The sequence below is a fragment of the Ochlerotatus camptorhynchus genome, unplaced genomic scaffold (genome assembly GCF_037179485.1).
Source record: "Ochlerotatus camptorhynchus isolate MF236.1 unplaced genomic scaffold, CSIRO-AGI_Acam_v1.1 ptg000045l, whole genome shotgun sequence".
Taxonomy (NCBI): Eukaryota; Metazoa; Arthropoda; class Insecta; order Diptera; family Culicidae; genus Ochlerotatus; species Ochlerotatus camptorhynchus.
Window position 1 is genome coordinate 902,047 of NW_027040536.1, and position 23,630 is coordinate 925,676.

General features: G+C 41.6%; 2 protein-coding genes across 4 annotated transcripts in view; both read right to left on the reverse strand.

The window, feature by feature from the left end:
- Positions 1-23,630, reverse strand: part of klar (klarsicht) — a 607,418-nt gene that overhangs the window by 523,590 nt on the left and 60,198 nt on the right. The window lies entirely within an intron of this gene.
- On the reverse strand, positions 7,448-7,822 carry LOC135714508 (histone H2B-like). Its single transcript, XM_065237884.1, has one exon. It carries the CDS (start codon positions 7,820-7,822, stop codon positions 7,448-7,450), a length of 375 nt encoding a protein of 124 aa, XP_065093956.1.

Consider the following 23,630-nt stretch of genomic DNA (forward strand, 5'->3'; position numbering starts at 1 on the left):
CAGGCGATCAAGTATCGTAACTTAATTTTTCGGGGGCGGCACAGTTCTACTGCAAAGTAGTGCACACCGACCACGCCGGGTTCAGTTATATGATACCCAAGTTCTCTCCACTTCGAACGGAGGTGTTTGTATACACCTTTGCCGGTCACCGTCCGTCGTCGTCGCCCATGTGTGCACCTTTTATAGAGACGTATCACTCGTATATATTATATGTTTGGTTGGTTGGTTGGTTAATGATGATGTAATGGGTACAAATTAAACAAAACTGTAGTTAGCGAGCGCAGGCTTCAACATTCGCCTTCGACTTAGCCGTCTTCTTACTGCCCACCGAAAACCGTACTTGGGCGAACTATAAGTCTAAGTCACACTAGCCACTTATGAGAGCGAATGTGGTTTCTGCTCTGGAGATTGCCTCATTTCAGTCACGTTCGAGAATTCTACCACCGAAGTTGATTGAACTAAATTATTAACCCAAATGGTAGCGAAGCGGGTAATCGTTCGTTTGTTCGTCCGTCCGTAGATGCACGTGGGAAGATTTGAGACCTGCGGTAGGTATTGGCGAAATACAGACCTTCTTCGGAATGGGTTTCTCACACTTGAGTAGCTTTTCTGATTGATGGACTTTTTATCGATCAATAAACGCTGACTACTGCGGCGGTTGAAAGGTGAACAAGTTGCACCAAAATCCACTCTGTGCATCACGATGAATGAGAGAAATATGAATTTGCTTTTAATCTCATTGCATAAACATTAAGACAGCCCGCATTCGAAGTTCGACGACGATGACGACGACGCCGCCGCCGACGATGCAATTTTCGAACGGTGCTCCGGCTCCCAATTCACAATATGGGCTAGCGCCGGAAAACCACCAAAGACGGCTATCTTCCATTTCGCCCGTGCATACTCAGCTGGCATTTAAGTAGCTCCCGTGTGCAAGCAGGCAGGCAGGCAGGCAGGCAGACATGCAACAGCTGTATCACAAAAACAACGTCCAGCTGGGGGATTAACGGGCACGGAAGCCCGGGCGCCAAGCAGATAAATCAAACATCGGGAAGAGGCCGGCGCAGCGCTAGAGCGCGAAATTAATGGTTGGGATTTTGTGGCCCCGGAATGCTACCGGAATATGGTCTTTGCGCACCCGGTTTACGTCTTCTTGAATGGAGGTAAATTTTGCGCGCACGGGCGCATGCGAAGGAGGAAGTTTTCGAGTAGAGTTTCTTCCGTGCTCACATCGAGTGAAAATCGTTTCGTCGCCTGTAACAACAACGACGAACGGCGGCCACTGGACCACTGGCTTTCTGGAGGTGCTTTTATCTCTGGCCCGTGTTTCCTGGCTGGAGCACGGCCCCTGCAGGCGATTTCTGGTGAATTATGGGGGAATGTTTTCCCTACCCGTCGGAAAAGAATTCGAGGGCTGTGATTTATTCGATGGCGGCCGGAAGACAGGGGATTGAGTTTCAAAATAGGTTTTATTCGTTGGTCCAGGTACAGCTTAACGTTTAAAATATAAGAATATATATAGGGGAAATGGTGCTAATGTTGGCCTTCCATAAAAATATGTCATCTGGACCAGTGCTGGAAAATGTCATTGTCAATGAAAAATTCCACGCGATATTTACATAGGAGGTTCGTCACTATCATAAGACGAAAATACAGTGACAGAGATTTTCACCAAATTCTCATCGTTTTTTTGTCATAACAGAACGTGACAGTGTTGTTATAAATGTAATAACGAGCTCATTTATCAATAAATATGTTACTTCGGCTGCAGAAATTTTTAAAATATTTTCACTCTCACGATTACATACTATTGCTTGTGACAATTCATCTAAATTTAATAGTAATTTGGTTTCCAAAATATATAAGAATTAATCTCATGTGAGCTTCGTCATTGAAAAATGACAGGACTGCTCAAAATTTCAAAATTTGAAATTATCGCTCCACAGTGCTCAAACGGCTTCAAATCACGTCCTGATTAGCCTCCCAAAATTTAAACTAATTTCGTAAGAAACTGACTTGGCACAAATCATTCGAAGTTTATACGGAAATTACTATCGGAAAATCAAACTTTTTGTTCATTGTCTTCTACCCATTTTCCATATTGCTTTTTTCGAAAAGTTCTATAACTATTCTTACTATTATTAATTTTTCTAAGCTACAACTTTGCAGAATATCGTTTTTCAGCCAAATGTCAAATTAAATAGTTATTAATTCTAGATAGAGCTGGAATTAGGGCGTAACAGCTTTTGTAAACAATGACTTCTTTCGATGATTCCTAGAAAGTTAAGGCTCGCCAACGCAAATCAACAACACCATCGGGTAGAGGAAGACTTCCCCTACCCGACGGTTATGTAGGTTTGCGTGGGCGAGCCTTGAGTTCCTAGAAATCGACGATAGAAGTCATTGTTTACAAAAGCTGTTACGCCCTAATTTCAGCTCTATCAAGAATTGTTTGGCAGTGTGACATAGTAGCCATGATATTTGTGCTCTATTCTTCGCACCAGAAACACCAATGTTGCCTGCTGAACAGTTGAATGAGAATATCATAAGAGATCAGTGACTTGAATCATTAATAGCTTTTATTCAGTGCATTTGATTGAAAAATGGTTTTCAACCAAGTTGTAGCTGAGAAAATTAGCTACAATCACTGCTATCATTTTTAGAAGCACAGTGATCTGGTTAATTGTTAGATAGATATGAACAAAAACATAAGTTTTCCCATAGTAATTCCCATATAAACTTGAAATGGTTTGTTTGGCTTGAATGGTCAGTTTCTTACTAAAGTAGTTCAAATTTTGCGAGGCTAAGCAGAACCCAATTTTGAACCGTTTGAGCACCGTTGACATATAGCTTCGTTTCATGATAGTGATAGGACATGTTTTGTCATTCTCACATGACGGACATGATATTTACCAGCACTGATCTAGGCATACATATGGATATTTTTTGGTTGCTGGTGAAACATTGTCTTGCTTTCCTACGAAATTTATTGACCAACTTATTTAAAAGTTTTCCTTTTTGCAATGATACTATGAGCAATTTTAAAGGAATCACATTGACAAAATAAAAAAAAAAACTTATCATTGGTAAATTTCTCATGATAAATTTATTTGGAAATTGCTACCAGTGTCCACTAAAGCTGTATCAATTTATATTAAAATTGGTAAAAAGTTGTGATGAATTTCGTTAGACGTTGTGAAAATATTCGCTGGAAATTAAGCCAAGCATATTAGTAATAATTGTGCCTATGTCATTCAAAGATGGGACTAATTACTGCCATTACATTTGTTGTATGAAGCATATACAGAGGATGTAATACAAATCTGATTTGCGTGTAGAAATCCTTCAAAATTAACATCAAATTTATTCATTAAAGGTCATAAGCTTTGAAACTTTTGCAAGAATCCTTCATTTATTTGAAATCTGGGTTCTTAGAAATGTGTCCTATGTCCATAGTCTTGATAAGGTTGGTTGAATTATAAAATATTTTTTAAATTCCTGAGATGATTCTCTGGCAAACTTCTATATATTGTAGTCGAAAAAATTAGCTTGATGAAAGAATTTGAAAATTCCCTGAGAATTCCATGTTTATCAGGTAAAATAAAAATTCCTGACGATTCCAGGTTTTACAGGTAGTAGACACCCTATATTACCACTTAACCACCGGCACCGTCAAGTTAGAAATATTGTGAACTTTAATCAAAATTATTCCAAGCAAAAATTCCATTTGCCTCCAAGTAGACTTAATGTAAATAAATATACAGAAAATTAAATCGTTTAAGTCGAAACCCTTTCGAGAAAGTGTTTTCACATTGAACCATTTCTATTTTCCAAGGCAAATGATTATAATCTGACAACTCAATGCTTCTGCAGATCTTCCGCTTTATGCCAACCTTTGCCCTAGAAAAGGTACCTTACCATTTCTCAAGCTCTCCGAAACCCTGATAATTACAATACTCGGCACAAGTGTACCCATTACTTAACACTTTGGCCAACACCTTTACCTACTTTTGCAACATTGCCACACAATCCACGAAACTCAGAAAAACCCCTTCTCCTTCCTTATACTTCTCTTTCTCTCACCACTCACCATTGTGGTAATTGCTGCCATAGTATAATTGCAAAGGTTATCGTACCACCGCTCTCGGGCAGTTTCGACTCCTCTCCTAATTCAATAAACCGGCACACCCGTTTCATTTTACTTTTCGTAGCCCTCGATCCAAGTGGGCGAAAAATTTGCCGTTTTCATATTAAGCCATCACGAGTTTGTGTGCTTTTTTTGTGCAGTAGGCTTCGCTCCTCGCTGGCTGGTACCCGTGGAAATATCCCATCTTTTATCTGCGCAGATGCCGTGTAATTTATAGCTCAGTGCTAGATCATCATCATGGGAGAAAAGCGAAATTGTTGATCATTTGTTGACTCCAGGCGGTGCATCATCATCCTCTTGAGCTGACCTTCGCGCGATCGCGCGGCTGTGTTGGTGATCCACAGAAATTTCGAGCGTTCAACCATTTTTGGCGGGAAACACTCCATGCTTAGCAAACAAGTCGCGAAGTCACAGTTTATGTTGTTCTTCCGTCTTCGGACACACCCAACCGAAGGCATAATACACGCGGTTTATAGCTTGTCGCTGTCCCGCGACTGGCAGTTAACGATCAATTGAACATTGACAAAATTTGCATACACATTCGTTTCGCCGATGTGTCGTTCAACCTTGGCGTGTTTGGTTTGGCAAAATGTCACTTCGTTTTCTGCAGGGTGGTGGTTTATGTTTCATCATAGGTCAACCGCCAGAAGAGCGACAGAACGTGACTTAGCGTCATAATTAGAACAAAAACTGGTTCTTCTTGAACCAGTTCTCCCCTCGGACAGCCGATCCCGGATCTCTGGGACGATCAACGTAGATCAACCCCGTCATGTTGGCGCAGTAGCAGTAGCGGTGCATTTTCCTTCTAATGATGATAATTGATGACGGTTGTTAACCGCAAGTTTCGCTTGGGAACTGTGCTTCTGGGGTAAAAGTTCTTGGAAGTCGCCTAGCGGAAGAAGATGAACAATCTTCTGTAATGATTCATCGCCTTTAACGAGTCGAGCACTTTGGACGCAGCTAAGGAATGTTGTAACGAGAATAGTTGCGATTTTATTTTAAATGGAGGAAATTAATCAGCACTGTGAGCGGGAGGTGGAGGAGGAGGGCCACACATTTAAACCGACAGAGTTGCGAACGAAATGAGTAAGCAAACGAACGATTCGCGGTGGATATTTTTTATTACCGTTTGTTTGCAATTTTATTGCAAACTAAGCGAGATGTTGTCAACTTTATGGCCACCCTGCCACTGCCGGTTGTAGCGCGCCGGTCCCAGGAGTCGAGTAGTGTATGTCGATTGGTATTGTTTGGCGATGATGATCGTGTTGTTGATGGTAGTGGTAAGGGAAGGTGTCGATTGTGTGATTTAGGTGCTGCGAGATTGTTTCGACGTTAAATGGGTTTAATTAGCATCGCATAAAAAGCACGAGGCGATTTTAATCAATCGTCATTCCGCATTGAGGTACAATTGTGATTATTGAATGCTCTACAAATTGGATGCGATTATGCGCTTGAGTTCGCCATTAATTCACCTATTGTACTAGGTGGAATTAAGTCTATTGTTTTACTTCAAGCGACCAAGGTATTGAAATGAGGAACACCTAAGCTTTCCCATAGTTGATTTTTGGGAATCTTTCCGAGAAATTCACTGATACAATTTCATAGAATCATTTCTAAGTCAACAGTAAATCTAATCAAGTGTTTTTTTTCAATCTCAATATAACTGGTGAGTTGGACTCACCGTTGCATTGAGACAGATTTAGTTCCGGAAGACGGCAATTTATTCCACTTGACGCTCAGCTAAGTTATTGTTCATTTTCGCTCCTTTATAGATTGCCATTTTAAAACTCATTAAATGGGTGTCAATCAAGTTGGTTGATGGAAAATTTCGGTACATTATCACTTTAATTTAAACTTCAATTTCTATCAAAATAAAAAAAACTTCAAATTGGAAGATATTTTTTTTAGCTGATTTAGATATTTTTTTAGCAATCCGCTAACAACCCAATTTCATTACTTCAATATGATTTATTACTTATTAAAGAATGGTATAGATGTTTATCCTTTACTTTACTTAAATCTTTGGTTATTAGTTAGGTAGGTTCCGATTCTGCACGTTGTAGGTTTATCGTATTGAGGGGGTTAGATTTGGATAACTCTTTAGTGGGAATGACACTGCTGAAGACTGCACATTGTAGTACGACGTACATGGACACCAAAATTAATTAAGAGGAATTAAATGGAAGATAACCTATTTTGCAGTTTTATTTAAGCATTCCGCTAACAACGCAATTTGATTACTACTTCATAAAAAGGAAGGACATAGGAATCAGCGTACGATTTTCAGCTTAGTATGCAAAAACGGTCACCACTAGGCCACCGAAATCCAACCAAACATTGCGGACAACTATCGTTCGAACACTCTATTACAGAAAGCCATTTAAATTACATCGATATGACAAATCATGTAATCTGTGGTCGTCATGTGAGTAATTGAATTGTTTTAATAAAAAAAAACTACAAGGGACAGCCCTATGGGGTTGTACGCAATGGTGACGTAGGACTACGTGGTCTTATATAATAAATGGTAATGTGTATTCAGCCAGGTATTAATCTGAACCATATTTTAATTATTTTCCTTACCTCATTTTTATATTTTCATTTTCTGTTCTATTTACTATCGTACAGATTTGTCTTGAATCTAATGAAATATTGCTTGGAGTCAATGCCCATGATTGTGCTGGGTAATTAAAATTATTATTAAACAGATTGCGTTCAACGTATCCACATCGTATAATGGCCGCACCAACCAAACCGCTCGTAAGTCCACCAGAGGAAAGGCTTCTCTCAAATAGATGGAGGAGTGAAGAAGTCTCATCGCTACCGGCCAGGAACTGTCGCTCTGCGTGAGATCCGTCGTTACCAGAAATCGACCGAGCTGCTGACTGCAAGTTGCCTTTCAAGCGTCTGGTCCGTGAAATCGCCCAGGACTTCAAGACCGATCTGCGCTTCCAGAGCTCGGCCGTTAATGGCCCTACAGGAATTCAGCGAGAGGTCGATCTGTTCGCCATCCGTGTCACAATTAATTCATGTTCCATATTCGGTTTTCACAATGTGTACCTCCATATAGAAATCACAGACGTCCTACGTCAAAACTGTACGGTCGTGTCATGGATGCAACCTCTTATTCTTTTTGTCAACATTGTTTTCATAAGACAAATCAACTGATTTCTTATCGCGAACTTTGCTAACGCTGCTTTCGAACATTTAAAAGTTCAATAAATCATCAAAACCTCTTTCACGTTGGAAATCGATTTGTGGCCCTGAAAAGAGCCGATTGATTGTTTGGATGGTACGAATTTACTTGGAGCTAGTGTACTTGGTGACGGCCTTGGTTCCTTCAGAGACAGCGTGCTTGGCCAACTCACCCGGCAGCAGCAGACGGACAGCAGTTTGGATTTCGCGGGAGGTGATCGTCGAGCGTTTGTTGTATTGAGCCAGATGGGACGACTCAGCAGCAATACGTTCGAAGATGTCATTGACGAAGCTGTTCATGATGCTCATGGCCTTCGACGAGACTCCGGTGTCCGGGTGGACCTGCTTCAACACCTTGTAGATGTAGATGGCATAGCTTTCTTTCCTACGCTGTCTCCTCTTCTTCTTCTCTTCCTTGACGATGACTTTCTGCGCCTTTCCGGACTTCTTGGCGGCCTTTCCACTGGTTTTCGGTGCCATAGTTTAGTTGTTCGCTTCGGTAGAGAATAACTGATAGTCGTTTCGACGGTGGTGTCTCGTTTTGTGCGCGTAGCATAAGAAGCGAAACTCCTCCCCTTTTCAGTATTTTGCTTCCCACTGTATGTATTGTACCCTCCCTGTATTAATACTATGCTACTCGACGCAGGTATAAGTATACCCTCGATGAGTGAAATAAACGACATTCTCTGCTTGTTCGTCAAGCAGTACAGTCCGGTATTTGCTCGCTCTGTCGAGTTGTTCGATAGTTATTCCAAACGTTTATTCGCGTCGTCAGTAGTGTCGGTCGCATCGTGTGATGGGAAGACAGCGCTCCCGGAGCAGGCTCCGTGAGAAAGCGGAAAAGAACAGTGGTGAGTGTAGCACGAGTGTACCTATTTCAAATAGGTACGCTACTCTTCCCACCGATGTTGGAAATACCACCTCCGCCACGGTGAAGCGATCCAAAAAGAGGAAGAAAAACCAAGGCCAGTCCGATAGTGCGAGTGGACGTGATGACGTCACAGCAACGAACGCCAGCGACATCGGTGATTTCGGCGACACCATCGACAACGAAAATTCTGCCGGCCCGAGTGCGGCAAAAGTGAAGCTACCTCCATTGGTGGTAAAAAATGCTCATCTTAATGAGCTCATCGCGGATCTAGCGACGCTGGGCGTTAAAGCCGAATACAAGTTGGGCAGAGTCGGCACCAAGGTGGTGCTCCGTACCAAAGCGGAGTATGACTTGGTCGTCGCCCACCTGAGGACTTCCAAGGTGGAATTCTTCACCCACGACATTCCCGGTGAGAAACCATTCAAGGTCGTCATCAGGGGCCTACCAAACTTCGACCCGAAGTTTATCGAAGCTGAAATCAGGGACCGGTACAAGCTGGCCCCAAGTGCCGTCTATCGGATGACAAGAAGAGACGAGAATGTGAAGGCGTATCCGGATTGCCTTTTCCTGGTACACTTCCAGAAGGGAAAGGTGACGCTCAACGCGCTGAAAGCCATCCGCTCCATTAATTGCATCATCGTCCGCTGGGAGCCATACCGTGGCGGCCATCGCGATGTGACTCAGTGCCAACGGTGTCTGAACTTTGGACACGGCACCCGCAACTGTAACATTAAGCCACGCTGCGGCAATTGCGCTCAAGACCACGCCACTTCCGACTGCCCTGCGGATGAAGCCGTGGCGTTAAAATGCGCCAACTGTGGTGGTGCTCACCAAGGTTCCGACAGACAGTGCTCCAAACGCGAGGACTTCAAACGCATCCGAAAACAGGCGGCAGTTAACAACCAACCAGGACGCAAGAAGGACAAAGTCCCGGCATTTCGGACGGAGGATTTCCCGCCTCTTCGTGCTCCTCAGCAAAGGCAAGCAAATTCGCGGGTGCATTCCGCTCAAGCAACTTCTGGTGATTCTGCTGGCCAAAGCTCTCCATCCCCCCCTGGATTCTGGAGACAACCACCAGCGCAAAACAACAACCCCGATCTGTTTTCAGCGGATGAACTGGTGGAAATTTTCGTCAACATGACCGGTGCTCTACGTAAGTGCCGCAATAAGCCCGAACAGATCCAAGTGCTCGGTAAGTTCATCATCCAGTATGGCGTCTAAACCGCTAACCATCGCTACTTGGAACGCTTGCTCTGTAAGAGCAAAACAGATTGAGCTTGCCGACTTCCTCCGCAAGCATAGCATCGACGTGGTTCTTCTAACCGAGACCCACCTAAAGTCCGGTGACAGCTTCTGGTTGCCTGACCACAACATTATCCGGCTTGATCGCACCAGCTCCAGGGGGGGTGGTGTAGCGGTCATCGTCAGAAAGGGAATTAAGTTTTGCACTCTGCCCCACATCCGCACTTCTATCATCGAGGCCATTAGTGTGGAGGTGGAATCACCAACTGGAAACATCCGGTTCATCGCTGTTTACTGCCCACGCCAGTGTACCGCAAGCAACGGATTAGGAATCCAATTCAAGAAGGACCTGACCGCCATCACCCGTACTAGCTCCCGATTCATCGTTGGGGGCGACCTGAACGCCCGCCATGAAGCTTGGAGGAACTATCAGAGGAACCGGAACGGATGTCTATTGTTCGACCACGCACAACATGGTCTGTACACTGTGCAATTTCCGGACGAACCAACTTTCATCTCTCCGGCGGGAAATCCCTCCACGCTGGACTTTTTCCTGTCAAACATCGGACTATCCAAGCCGGAGGCGCACAACGATCTCAGCTCCGACCACCAACCGGTGGTGACTGAAGTCGGTGTCAATGTGGTTCCTGCTAGAAGCTGCCTGCGTAAAGACTACCACCATGTCAACTGGGTGCAGTACGGACGAATGGTGGACAGCAACATCGATGAAAATCCACTACTCAACACCGTAGATGACATCGACCGGACGTTGGAAGGGCTCCAACAGGCCATATCCATGGCTGACGAGGCATACGTTCGACAAGTTCCTGTGAGGGGTAAGTTTGTTGCTATTGATTCCCACACCCAATTACTGATTCGGTTGAGAAATGTGCGTAGACGCCAGTTTCAGAGGACTGGAGATCTGGGCAAAAAACGTGAAATGGCCGATCTGAATAGGCAGATTGCTTCCAGAATGGACTCACTCCGAAATGAAAGTTTCGGGCGTGTTGTCCAGAATCTGGATGACCGCTCCAGACCATTCTGGAAGGTAGCCAAGGTCCTGAAAAATCATCCCAAACCCGTTCCACCTCTCAAAGTCGAAAATGATGACGATCGGCTTTTAATTACCCCACAGGAGAAAGCAAATGCGATCGGCAAGCATGTCGCTTCATCGCATTTGCTTGGCTCGACTATCCAAAGTCCGCTTGATGATCAGGTTGCGCAATGCGTTCAAAACCTAGATACCTCCCCTTGTGTCGTGCCTCCGGCGGATATGATTACAGTACAACAAATTTGCTCAGCGCTGAAATGCACCAAGAACATGAAGGCTCCCGGGTTTGACGGTATATTCAACTTGATCTTGAAGAGACTCAGCATGAAAGTGCAGTCTCTTCTAACCGCTATCTTCAACAGATGTTTGGAACTGCACTACTTTCCAAGCATCTGGAAAGTAGCAAAAATCATACCGATCCGCAAACCCGGTAAGGATCCAACATTGTCTTCAAGCTACAGACCCATCAGCCTCCTTTCAGCGCTGAGCAAATTGTTCGAGAAACTCATTCTCAATCGTTTGCTCAAGTTTGTCGAGGAAAGCAACATTCTCCTTCCGGAACAGTTTGGATTCAGAAAGGGGCACTCTACCAATCATCAGCTAGTACGGGTGATGAATAACATCCGAAGTAACAAAGCTGTATCCAAGTCCACAGCCATGGCCTTGTTAGACGTTGAAAAAGCGTTTGACAATGTTTGGCATGATGGACTTGTGTACAAGCTTTGTAACTTCAACTTTCCATTACATCTTATTAAAATCACCCGTAACTACCTCCAGCAAAGGTCGTTTAAGGTATCGTTGAATGGTTGTCTCTCAGACACGTTTTCGATCCCAGCAGGAGTCCCGCAAGGTAGTCTGCTGGGCCCCTTGCTTTACAGCATTTACACTTCCGACATTCCTCCCCTCGGTGACGGTTGCGTGTTTTTCCTGTTCGCAGATGATACCGCAATAGCCGTCAAAGGAAGGATGCCTCGCGAAATAACGAACAAACTTCAACGATGCCTTAACGCCTTTGCTGATTATGCCACCACGTGGAAAATCAAAATCAATGCCACCAAAACACAAGCGATCATGTTCCTCCATCGGCAATCGCCCAAACTGAAACCGGCTCCATCTTGTACTGTAATCATGGATGGCACAAGGGTTGAGTGGTCTACCGAAGTTACCTATCTCGGGATGTTGTTCGATGAAAAGCTCCTCTTCCGTTCGCATGTAGAGAAAACTGTAGTCAAGTGTTCTACCTTGGTTAGGTGTCTGTTTCCGCTGATTTGCCGCAGATCCCGCCTCTCAAGAGTGAACAAACTGGCCGTCTACAAACAAATCATAGCACCTGCGATCCTCTACGCAGCTCCGGTGTGGGAATCATGTGCACAGACTCACAGGAACAAAATCCAGGTCGCTCAGAATAGAGTGCTGAGGATGGTTCTTGATCGTCCTTTCGACACTAGAATAACAAATTTACATGAAGAGGCAGGCATTGCCAAAATAGATTCCAAAATTAACGAAATTAAGACTAAATTTGCACAAAAATGTAATTTATCAGAACATGCTTTGATAAACAATTTGTATATAGTAGATTAGGTGTATATAGTAGTTGTAGGTTAGTTGTAGTTGTAAATAGTATTTATAAGTAGTCTCCTTTTTCAAATTTTAAAACAAACCAATCCCACCAAGGTGGTCATTCTCTAAAACAGGCCCGATAGGACTAGGAACTTTTAATAATAATAATAATTAATAATAATTGAAATTTCACAGGAACTAAAGTTGAAAAGACGCATCTGTGTCACTTGATAAGTTATACATGTAAACCACACAAATTCAAGAAATATAGATCATTTAAGTTTAAAAAAAAAAAGTAGTTTTTGAAATAAACGACCTATCTGGTCGGTCTTCTCGCCATTCACGCCAAGCGTGTCACAATTATGCCAAAGGACATTCAGCTGGCTCTTCGTATAACGCTCTTAATTTCTCCGTCGAAATCTATCAAAACCGGCCCTCAAAAACTTCATTTATTTAACAAAAATCTTCATATGCCAGGTTAAAACTTAAAAAAAAATCCATCGGAAGTCTTCTTCCCTCGAAAATGCAATAGAGAAATGTATAAGAACAATCTTCTTCGTACTCACCAAATCACCGGGAGCGCATTCTCGATGCTTCCACGTATATTTTTCTCAAGTAATTTTAAAACAATTCTAAACCAACAATTGAAATAGGCAGAACAACCAAACGTAAACAATGGCTTAAACACAAAGTTTGCTCTATCAGATGATGATGTTAGATTTCTTAGATGTGCTTTGATTCTCGAGGAATTTGCGTTTAAAGCCATTGTTTACGTTTGGTTGTTCTGCCTATTTCAATTGTTGGTCTAGAATTTCTCCTCCAATGATTCCAACCGCACAATAACTAAATGTTATTTTTTCTGAGTCACTCTGTGCACAAAAGCAATGCACATCGCAAAAACCTAACAATAGATCAGCGCGGTCGAGTCACACCGGCAACAAAGGGAAGCAAGAACACACCAGGCACCTAAGCAATAAGGGGGAAACATCAGCACAAACCATTCCAAATCAAATTATCGCGCCCGGGACCAAAAATTATTCAAATGCGAGCACCGCAAAAGGACAGCACAAGCTCAAAAAAAATTTAAAAAAATAAAAGCACGCAGCGGAGCAAAACCACACAACCGTTCTCGAACAATTCTCAAAGCGAACTCCTCCCTTTTTGTCGTTTACATGAGAGAGTAAGAAAGCTTGTCTGTTTTAGAAATTCGAAGAAAAAAATCCCGCCGCCTTTAGGTGAATGGGTCACTTGACCGAAAGGCACTATACCGATTTTTGGAAATTGGAGAGGCTTCTTAAACTTAGACAAACTGACGTTCGAACTAAGATATACCAGACCCCGGATCAAAAACAAAACATTCAAAGTACGAACTTGCAAAACATTCCATCGGATATTTCAATTTATGTTGTTGTTTTGCTGAAATCTTTCCAGCGTTTTGTTCTCCACTTCATTCACAATGCAAAAGAAAACTGAAAGCGAATGACGAACTTTCATTGTCTCCAACTTTCATCACGCACAATTCGCCACAGAGATGCTGATGGGAGAACCGAGCAAACCGAGCTCCTAGCTTATTGCCGATTCCGAATCCTACCTCGAAACAATAAGTGATTGGGTATGTAACGAGCGGCGATATTTGAACTTATGTATAAAAGCACAAACGCCCTGTTGCGTAGTGGTAAACTATGCGCTTAAAAAACAAATCATTTCACTTTTATTCCTCGCTAGTCCGATTATCGCCTGGCACACCATTATGATGGGCATGGGCAAAGGGGCAGCATTCGCACTGCCTCTGCCTTTGTTCCAACTACCCAATTGCTGTTATGCTCTTTTCGGATAGTTTGATTGGAATGGAGGGACTATTTTTTACTCAATCTCTTTCTCATTCAACCGACAGACGGCGGTGGCAGCGACGGATGATGATGATTATTTCCCGTTTTATAAGTAATGTGTCAATAGATTATGGTTCGTTGCACGTGGAGATAGAAGGAAGCGAATCAGCAAACATGCGAGCGAGCGAAAAAAACGAATTTAGATAACAACCCAGTCCCGACATGGCAGGCTATGCAGTCAAGCCCACTTGGATGGGAACAAACGGTACCGTAAATGGATTTATTGAGGCAAAAAAAAACAAACAGATGGTTAGGTCAGAGAAGGCCATGGAGCCAATCCATACTGGACCGAACTGGACCTTAAGTCCGAGTGCTTCCCGAAAAGATAAACGTTGTCAAATTGGACAATTTACTTTTATGTTCAATATTAGGTGCGTTTTAGGTATCAGAAAAGCTATCCATTGAAAACATATGTGGAAATTTTCCCTTTTGCGTGAGTAAGCTTTGTGATAAGATAATGTCATACGGCGAGCGTCAAACAGCCAGAGGTTGCGTGTGAATGGATGAATGGAATGCATTGGTGAATGGATTACTAGAGGCTGAGGGACCCGGAGATCATCCTGCTGTGAAATTGAATATGGTCGTTGGTGCGTAAATGCATTAGCAATCGACCGGAGTGAGGGGGGAAAGTTCCCTTCGATGCAGTCGCCATGGGACTTGAGCTTGCATAAGAGAGAGGTGCTAAAATTGGTATGAAATAGCTTGTATATTACTTCGGCGGCCGCTTAATTGAAAGTAATTTCCTGTTGCGTTTCGTAAGAAAAGCCTGTATCCAAATATTTGACAATGGATTTAAATTCCTTCAACGGCGACGAACCTTTTTGGATTGACTTCTGATGACTGTAGCAACATTTTGATAAACTTGTGTGACAATATTTACCTTCTGACAAAGACTTCTATTCATGCCTTTAAGGAGTGGGACATTGCCCTTATTTACTCAATTGGATGAAAGAAAAAAAGGCTGAAAAAAATCACCATGGCAGGCCACGTTTTTTGAACCAGCCGACGTTGGCACTCATGGCCAACTATAATTTAAATATTAAATTCACACGTTAAAATATAGCAAACGAAATTTTCAGACGATTGACGATTACGATTCACATTTCACCCGTTGTGACCGCTCGGTTCTTATCAGTTCACCTTTTTGTCACGACATATAAATACGTAACTAAACAGATGCAAACGGCACCCGTGGAAAAATGACAATGACGACGAGGGACCCGAAGAGGAAATTTCACTTTTCAACTTATTGCTGCCAAACAAAACAACACACAGAGAAAATGAAATAGGTAAACAAAACAGCACGCCAGTTGGTGTGAATTATTCATTAAATGCGGCATTTGGATGACCGAGCGGACCAAGAAGACTTTGGCTCTCTTCTTACGAAACTTGATAGTCGTTCTTCTGTTGCTCTGTCGCAAGCAGCGCTATCCGTAGTCGTGCGAGTGCATTTTCTGCAGTCATCGAGGAGGAAGTCAACAGTACATGCGACATTTGAACTAGCCGAAGCGTGTGTGTGTGTGTGTGTGTCTTCTCTTCGCCATAACATTTTTTGTTTTGTGTTTGTCGTAATACCGGGTGTGAGTGACACACTGAGAAGGGGTGGGTTTGGGTATGTATCAGGTGACACATTCGCACACGGCACAAAAGTATCACCTGCCTCCTAAAACTAGCTACCGACCGACCATAAAATGTGTACTCCGGGGACATCTACGAAATGACCGTATCGCATGACTGGGATCTTTAGCGCTATTGTTGTGTCGGTCTTGGGCCTTGGGTGATTACGTGAAACCTGTGGGAGTGTGGGAGGTCTTCCGATGATACGTAGATACGAAGCAAGTCAGTGGGTTTGACTCCCAGTCCCAGTCGAAGATGTTCCATTGGAATGCAAAAAACGGCATAGGGTTAGAAGCTTACAATTCACACTGGTTCAGAAGCCGTATTAACAAAAAATAAGTTTCAGACACAACAGAAAGCTTTCGAAATCTCAGTATTGCAATTTTCTATTTCAAGAGCGAGTAAAGTAAACTGTTTTATTCATATGATCCAACGTATCAGAAAAACTACAAGGGGCAGCCCAATGGGGTTGTACGAACAGCTGACGTAAGACTACGCTCACATATGTTAACTATTTTGAACGAACGTTATTTAAAATTCCCGATATTATTATGACATCCGTGAATTTCTTCCGAAGTGTAATAATTGGTCAGTGTCCATTTTCCGTTTAATACTAATAAGATTATTGTTCAGTTCATATGTAATTATTCTTGTGTTAGAAAATATTCCAAACTAACTCTTTCTTTGAAAATTGTGGTGGCCCTGAAAAGGGCCGTTTTGATGATTTGTGGCTCTGAAAAGAGCCGTTTTGATGGTGCATGGCCCTCAAAAGAAGTAAGGACTATCCAACGCTTATGTAATCACAAAAGCACAAGAATGAGGATCGGTTAGTTTTTTAGTTTAAATGATCTTTATTTTAGTTTAACTTGGACGATTACCATATAAATTTTTACTAAGTGATTTAATTGCTTTCTTCATCTTTAGGTATGGGCAAAATTCAAAATTTGTTTTACAGAATTAGTCCTAGACTTAGTACACGGTCGACCACCTTGGTGGGATCGGTTTGACGACGCCAATCTTATATAGTGGCTGCTGACACGTGATTGGTTAGTTGCATTATCCAATCAGGTTGTAACACGTGGTGGTAACTTCTAGAATTTTTCATGTGAGTTGTGCTTCGCTAGTAGGACTGGGCGATCTTGGATCGATCTTTGGAAGATCGATCTTTTACATCCCGATTTACGATTTTTCGGATTGATTCTTTGTGCACGAAGAGATCGAAAAAATCTATCTCTTCTTTCGATCTTTTCGATCTTCAAAAAATAGATGTTAAACTTTTAAAGTGTATTTATTGCGGATTTCACACCTGATTAGACTCCTGCGCTAAAAATAAGTACACAGTAATATTTTCGCACTGGTCATAAAAGTTAAATATGGAGCATCTTAATGCTTTATAGAGCTTTAATTCAACAGTGTAGCTTGCTAGTAATGTTCTAAAGCTGTTACTGCTTTCAAATAAGTCGATTTTTAAATTTTCTGGCCTGTGCGAAAATATTACTGTGCAATTATTTTTTGCACAGGACTCTAATTTGGTGCAAAATGCGCAATACATCGAAAAACTGCCTTGTAAATTTACGAACATAACGTCAACATCAGTATCGCTACCTAAAATGACGTCACTATTTGCGTTTCCGATATTTACGAATACAGCACCTTACCGTCACGACAACATTTAATTTAATATTATAAAGGAAAGAATTTCTTGGCGTACGAACGTAAACAAGCGTATTAAAATAAGAATCAAAAGATCGATCTACCAAAGATCGATTCTTTGGTACCAATTTAATCAGTGAATCGTCAAGATTGATCTTTCTCTGATTATCGCCCAATCCTATTTGCTAGGATGTTGACAAAATGAACCATTAAGTCAAGGCTATTTTTCACATAGATGGCGCTGTTCCATTGGTAATAAGTAATAAAATTCTGAGACCTCCACGGATACGGTGAGCTAGTTTGAGCTTGGGTGAGCTTCGACATGACGATAACGTGCTTGATGACGGTGGCCCACAATGCTTTCTCACGATGAGCAACTGTACCCAAACAGTGACAGTGTGGCTTCATCACTGCTACTCTGTCTAGAGCGCTCTTGCAGGCAGCCTTGGCAGCAAGCTGCTTGTGGAGCCTTTCGAACACGTCTGAAGTTCGAAAGCAAATGCGGCAACGGCTTGATTCGTTTGGGACCAACTATGTGATGTCTTTGTTAGGAAATACACCTTATGGTTTAAGCAAATGTATGGGAAATTTTGATGATACAAATTTCTTAGTTGTTCAACTATTTGCAGTATTTGTACTATATGCCACAAAATTGCTGGAGTAAGCCCCCGGCGAATGACATATTGCATGACATATTTCACACTAATGCTTTGGAGATATATGCGTTCAAAACCTGACCCTTTCGTTACATGCTCATTTTTCGTAGTCTCAAAGTGTACCCCCATATAGAAAACAAAGTCCTACTTCAAAAAACTTGATTATTGATTTGTTGAAATCATGGTTGTATTTAATGACGTTTTTCAATGGGACGAAAATAAGCGCTTGAACCGACAAAAAGCTTTACCCTATTTCCAAAAACGTTAGTATTTTAGGACTTAGGTATTTCAGGATGATCAAAATGTCAGGTTTCATTGCCAGTTTTCCTGGTTAATATTAAAAAATACTATTTCACACTCGTTATTTAAGAAAAAAAAACAAAGGATTTCTAAACATTACCACCATAAAAAAAATGTATGGCCTGTTTAGATTTTTCTAAAAACTATCTAAAAAACCAAAAAAAAAACCAGTATTTCCTGAGATTCCTGAGAAAATTTACTTGTAAACATATATTTTTTCGATCATCTGATGAAAAAAAAAAGTTGGACTGTAAACAATTTTAGTGGTTTTGTGAGTCCAAATTTGTGCTATGAGTCAAAACTATGTTTCATGTAGAATATTCGAAAGGCACTAGGCCGAAATTATACATTCAGCCAAGACATAATTTTTGAAACGATGATATCTATGGAATAACTTTTGAATTCCCAAACTGATTTTTTTTTTTTCAAAGATTACATGAGAATATTTTCAAGAGGCTTTAAGGATAGACTACGTTTGCACATTGCTGAACCGACAAATTTTTATCATTCATATACTTGAAGCAGTTAATTATGATGAGAATGCCAAATAAATTGAGACGCATTGCAGAAGAATTCCAGGGATAATTCTAAAGGAATTCGGGCTAAATGTTGAGAACTGAAGAGCTATGAGTGTGTTGGTTTATTTCCTTTTAATTCCGTTATAATTGCTTATATTTTGACATATACGCGTATTTCGTATACTACTTGCAGACTTCATCAGTGCCAAGTAATTAACACCACTTGGCACATTTTTTTATTATAGTCACTTTAACACTCTTGATTTGAACTCGTGACTTTGGCGTGAGAGGTATAGATGTTAACCACTACGCCGGGGTCGCCCCCACCACTTCCCAAGTAAAATTGCAGGTTTTATCGCGGTTTTATAGCATTCTACAAGTCTAAATCATGGTCTACAGAACCATCATAAAACCAAAATTGTTACTTACTTGGGTTGGCACTGATGAAGTCTGAAAGTAGTAGACGAAATACGCGAAATTGTCAAAAGACAAGCAATTATAACGGAATTAAAAGGAGATAAACCAACGCACTCACAGCTCTGTATAAAGGGATTCCGTTAAGAGGTTCGACAAATTTAAAGATTGTTGAGAACTGTTTCAAGACAATAGTAAAGGAGAATGCCAAGCTAGTTCTGAAGAGACTATTATGGGGATTATCAATAAAATTACAAAAATTAAAGCAAATCGGAAGGATTTTCAGGGAGTGCTCTAAGGGAATTCGAAGGAGGAATCAATGAGCAAACTATATTATGATAGGACTACAATCCAAAAATTACGGCCAATGATCACCTATGGCTGAAAATACCTTGAATGTTGATTAATCAATCAATCAATCTGTCCGCTCACGGACACTGAAAATGGTGTGTTAAATCCTCGGCTCGGAGGATCCCAGCTGTACGACCAATTCCCTTTTCAAGGGGAATACCAAAGGTAAGGATGGGGGTTACGAAATGCTCGACTTGCAGGAATTATCCCATTGTTAGCCTTGAGAAAAGCTGATTGTTTTTGGCTTGTCACAGAAAAGGAGAATGCGTATTTGTTTAGTTTAAACTTTGTATTTGATGATCCGTTCGATACAATGGTTGGTACACGTGTGTGCGCTTTGCGCAAAAGGTGACTACTTTTATATGATAAAATCTTCTTCTTCTTCTCCTCTTTTGCTATCGTGTTCGTGGCTGCTGTGCAAAGCTATGAAATCCTTCTAGTGGGAGGAGCCAAAGCTTGCGTCAACATGCTCACTTTCGGTAGTGCGTGTGTTTAAGTGGAAAAGGGTTGAAGTTAGTGAGGTGACCGATTACCCGCGGTCGGCTCGGGATAATGGATGGGACTTTGCCAAATAATATGAGGCGGAGAACGGGGATCAATGTAATCAGCACTAAAAAGAATGAATACAAGAAAATCAAACAAAATGTTCGCCTCATGCGCGAACGCAATCAAAGAGACATTCTGAAGAGAGCTGCAAGGGAATTTGGAGAAGGAAACCTAACACATAATATAGCTCAAAAAAATCTTTGAATGGTTTTAAACTAGCTCGAAGATAGCTTCAAGAGAATTCCTTGGAGAATTCATGAGAATTTTGAGGGAATTTCTGGCATATTTCCAATGAAACTCTGAGTAGTGTTCAAGGAGATTATGAAGAAATTTGCAAAGGAATTCTAACCAGAGTTTCAAGAAAATTCCAATCCAATTCACAGAGATCCTCGAGGCCATCTTGAGAAGGATTTCTAGGAAATTCTTAATAAATTTCCATGGCATTCTGAGGTGAAATCCATGGACATTTTTGGAGAATGCTTTTCTACATTTCTAAAATAACAGACTAGAAAAATTCTAGAGAATACCAGACGGAATCATAAGATTATTGAAGTTATTCCGAAGACATTTTGAAATGATCAGTGGCAACCTCAATCTACTTGTGCACCAACTCTCAAAACATAAACAATTATCAAGAAGATTAAGTGTGATTTCAACCGATTCGAGTATGAATATGGCATTAAAGCTGTTTTTGAAAGTTGGTGCACAGATAAGAAGTGAGGTTACGCGACGCCACTGGAAATGATCCTAAGGAAAACCTTGGGAAATTTGCAAAAATATCCTGAGATTAGTCTCCAAGAAATAAATTAGTGAATTAAAACATTTCAAGATTTCGTAAACAGCAATTTAAGATCCAGTATTAGCAAAAAATGTCAGGATTCTCAGACTTCGGTTGAGAACAAATTTCAAGATCCTGGTCTTAATTCATCTCTAATTTCCCATAACATATTTCTCTGAATTACATTAATGATTTTAATTACGGGTTCTTTAATTTTGAAAAGGACATCGGTTACTTTACATCATCTAAAAGGGCTTCGTTTTCTGAGCACATCGATATTTTTTTCAATCCCACTGACTTCTTAGGCCTTACTTTGAATTTTGCCTAGAACTTTCTAGGAATTCAGCTCAGAATTGCCCCCGATGTTCTCTAGGAATCCTCCACAGAATTATTTTGAAATAATCACTAGAAAATAAAAAGTTCTCCTATACAACATTAAATAAAAACAAATATATAGAATATTTAGGAGACAGCCATACGGAATCAACTTCCTTTGAGCAATTTCCCAAGTTTGCCGTTGGTTCTCCTTGTTACATTTTAATTATCTACGATTGATTAATGGCAGCAATCAGATTATACGATTATTATTCCACCCGTTTCCATCCTCCCCACGACACAACCATTCATGGATCGTAAAAATGGATCGATTCGGTTCAGAGGCGTCACTCGGACCCGTTCTCTACGCAACGAACCTCCACCGTCGTCGCGCCTCCGCAGCCACTAACGGGAATAAATTTTCGCTAACAACACGATTGTATTCCATTCCAATCGGTCGTTTTAAGGCAATTTCTGGTTCGCAACAAACACTGTCACTTTCAAATCCCGGGAGCGCAACGGCCGCGTCGCGCGTCAAAACAACCTCCATCATCATCATCTGCTGCTGCTGCTGCTGCTAATCTCACACACATGCTGGCCACTAAAAATCCCGCGGGGGATCGCTCAAACTTCCTTTCCGCCTTCGCTTGCTGCAGCCGCTCGCTCTATGCTGGCCATCGCTGAAGGGGGAAGGCAATTTAAAGCTCGCAAAACTGTGATTGAAATCTTCGATAGGAAATCGTTTTTATTATTTCGCCGCCGGTGCTACTACAGACATATGGTCGATGTTAGTACCAACTGACGACGACTGCTACAATCATCTCATCAGGCTCAGCAATAGCTAGAAAAACAACGGCAATAACAACAAACCAAATCGCAAGCGCTTTGAAGCTTTTTTAATCGCCACGCTGCGAATCGCCGGACACCTCTCTCCAGTGAGCACCGTAATGCACCGATATCCGGACACTTAGTTCGTAAAATCGGAAAATTTTAAAAGTGGATTATGGAATATGATCCAAATGTTACGTTAATATTAGGATAATCCTACACATTAATGCTATTTTAAATCAGTATTGTTTTAAAGGGTTTTTGAATTGCCGAAACAGTCATACTCCATTGCAGTGATGCAAAATATCATGACACTCACTCGACAACCGTCAACACATCAACCGACTATCGCTGATAGAACTTATTGTCATGCAGTGAGAGGTAGAGCCATGGCAAACAACAACCACCAGTAATGATCGCTACTCACAGGCAAAACGTAACACTCGCTGCTGATGATGTAAAGCACAACGAAAACAGTGAAGACTTCTGCAGTACGATCATGAGGAAAGCGAAACGACAAAAGAAAATGCCTACGCATTCCAAGTTTGTCTCGGCACACAGCTGGCAAAATTAAACGGAAGCTGTTAGGCTCAATCACCAACACACTCACATAAGCAAGCAAAGCAGCAACTGCTTCAAAACGAGCACAGATGAGTGTCGTGATTGTCAGGAACAACCAGATGGATCACCACCGAAGACGACATTCACCAGTAGCTTTTCACTTCTTTCGTCAACTTGATGGATGGTCATGGAGAGTTGGGGGAGGTAGCTCATCGATTCTTCCGGTTCGCCTCCTAGCATCGTGCTATAAGGTACCAGGCGATAACCAGGGTAGTTGATCGATAGCTCGATGACGTCATTTCGTTGGCGTCTGCTATGGGAAATTCTCATAGCAGGCGTTGACGATGGGACGTTGTCGAGTTGTTGAATAGCAACTATCGTGGTAACTCACCGATTACCTGTCGATCTGCCAAATTTGGAAAGACGTCTGCATTGAATTGTCTCATATAATAATATTCCGCCCACTATATCACACGAAATTGCGAGTAGTTGAGTGGAATGGAGATGAGTTAAGCATTGGGTACAGGACCAAGTCTCCCCTGGGTGGTGCCAGAAGATGAGCGCAATAGAATCATCAAGTTGCCATAAGGCACGGAATGAGACTATTGCATGGCTGGGTAGTCAAAGTCTTCCATTCGTTAGTCATTTCAGGTGGATTAGAACAGGTTTAGGTTTAGGGTGGGCGTTGACCAGATTTGGATTTTTCAGATATAATCCTAAATAGGACCTAGATTATTTAATACACTAGTAACCTCAACTTCTGTCACAATGTTTCATTGTGACTAATCAACACTCAATGGGTAAAATATCAAATTTGCGGTAAATTTGAAAAAAAGGGAACTTGGAGTGTAGAGTGCACTGCCCACTGGACGATTCTGAAGCCTGACCAAGTGAGTGGGTTACGGGTTTATTTGATTGTACGTCATTTACAAGTTATATATAGATACATTCATACCATTGGCATTTTGTATTTGAGATAAGACAGAGACAGGATGCGGAGGGCCCGCTTAGGGGGAGCGTAACCCATGTTATGGCTTCCATTTATTAAATAGTTCAGATAGGCTGGAAATGATAGGTTCATGGTGAGAAAATGTACCATATGGTGCCCGTTCACTGATCAAAATTAGATTCAAATCGT

Coding starts and splice junctions, on each gene's coding strand:
- LOC135714508 (XM_065237884.1), bottom strand. CDS start 7,822: ATGGCACCGAAAACCAGTGGAAAGGCCGCCAAGAAGTCCGGAAAGGCG.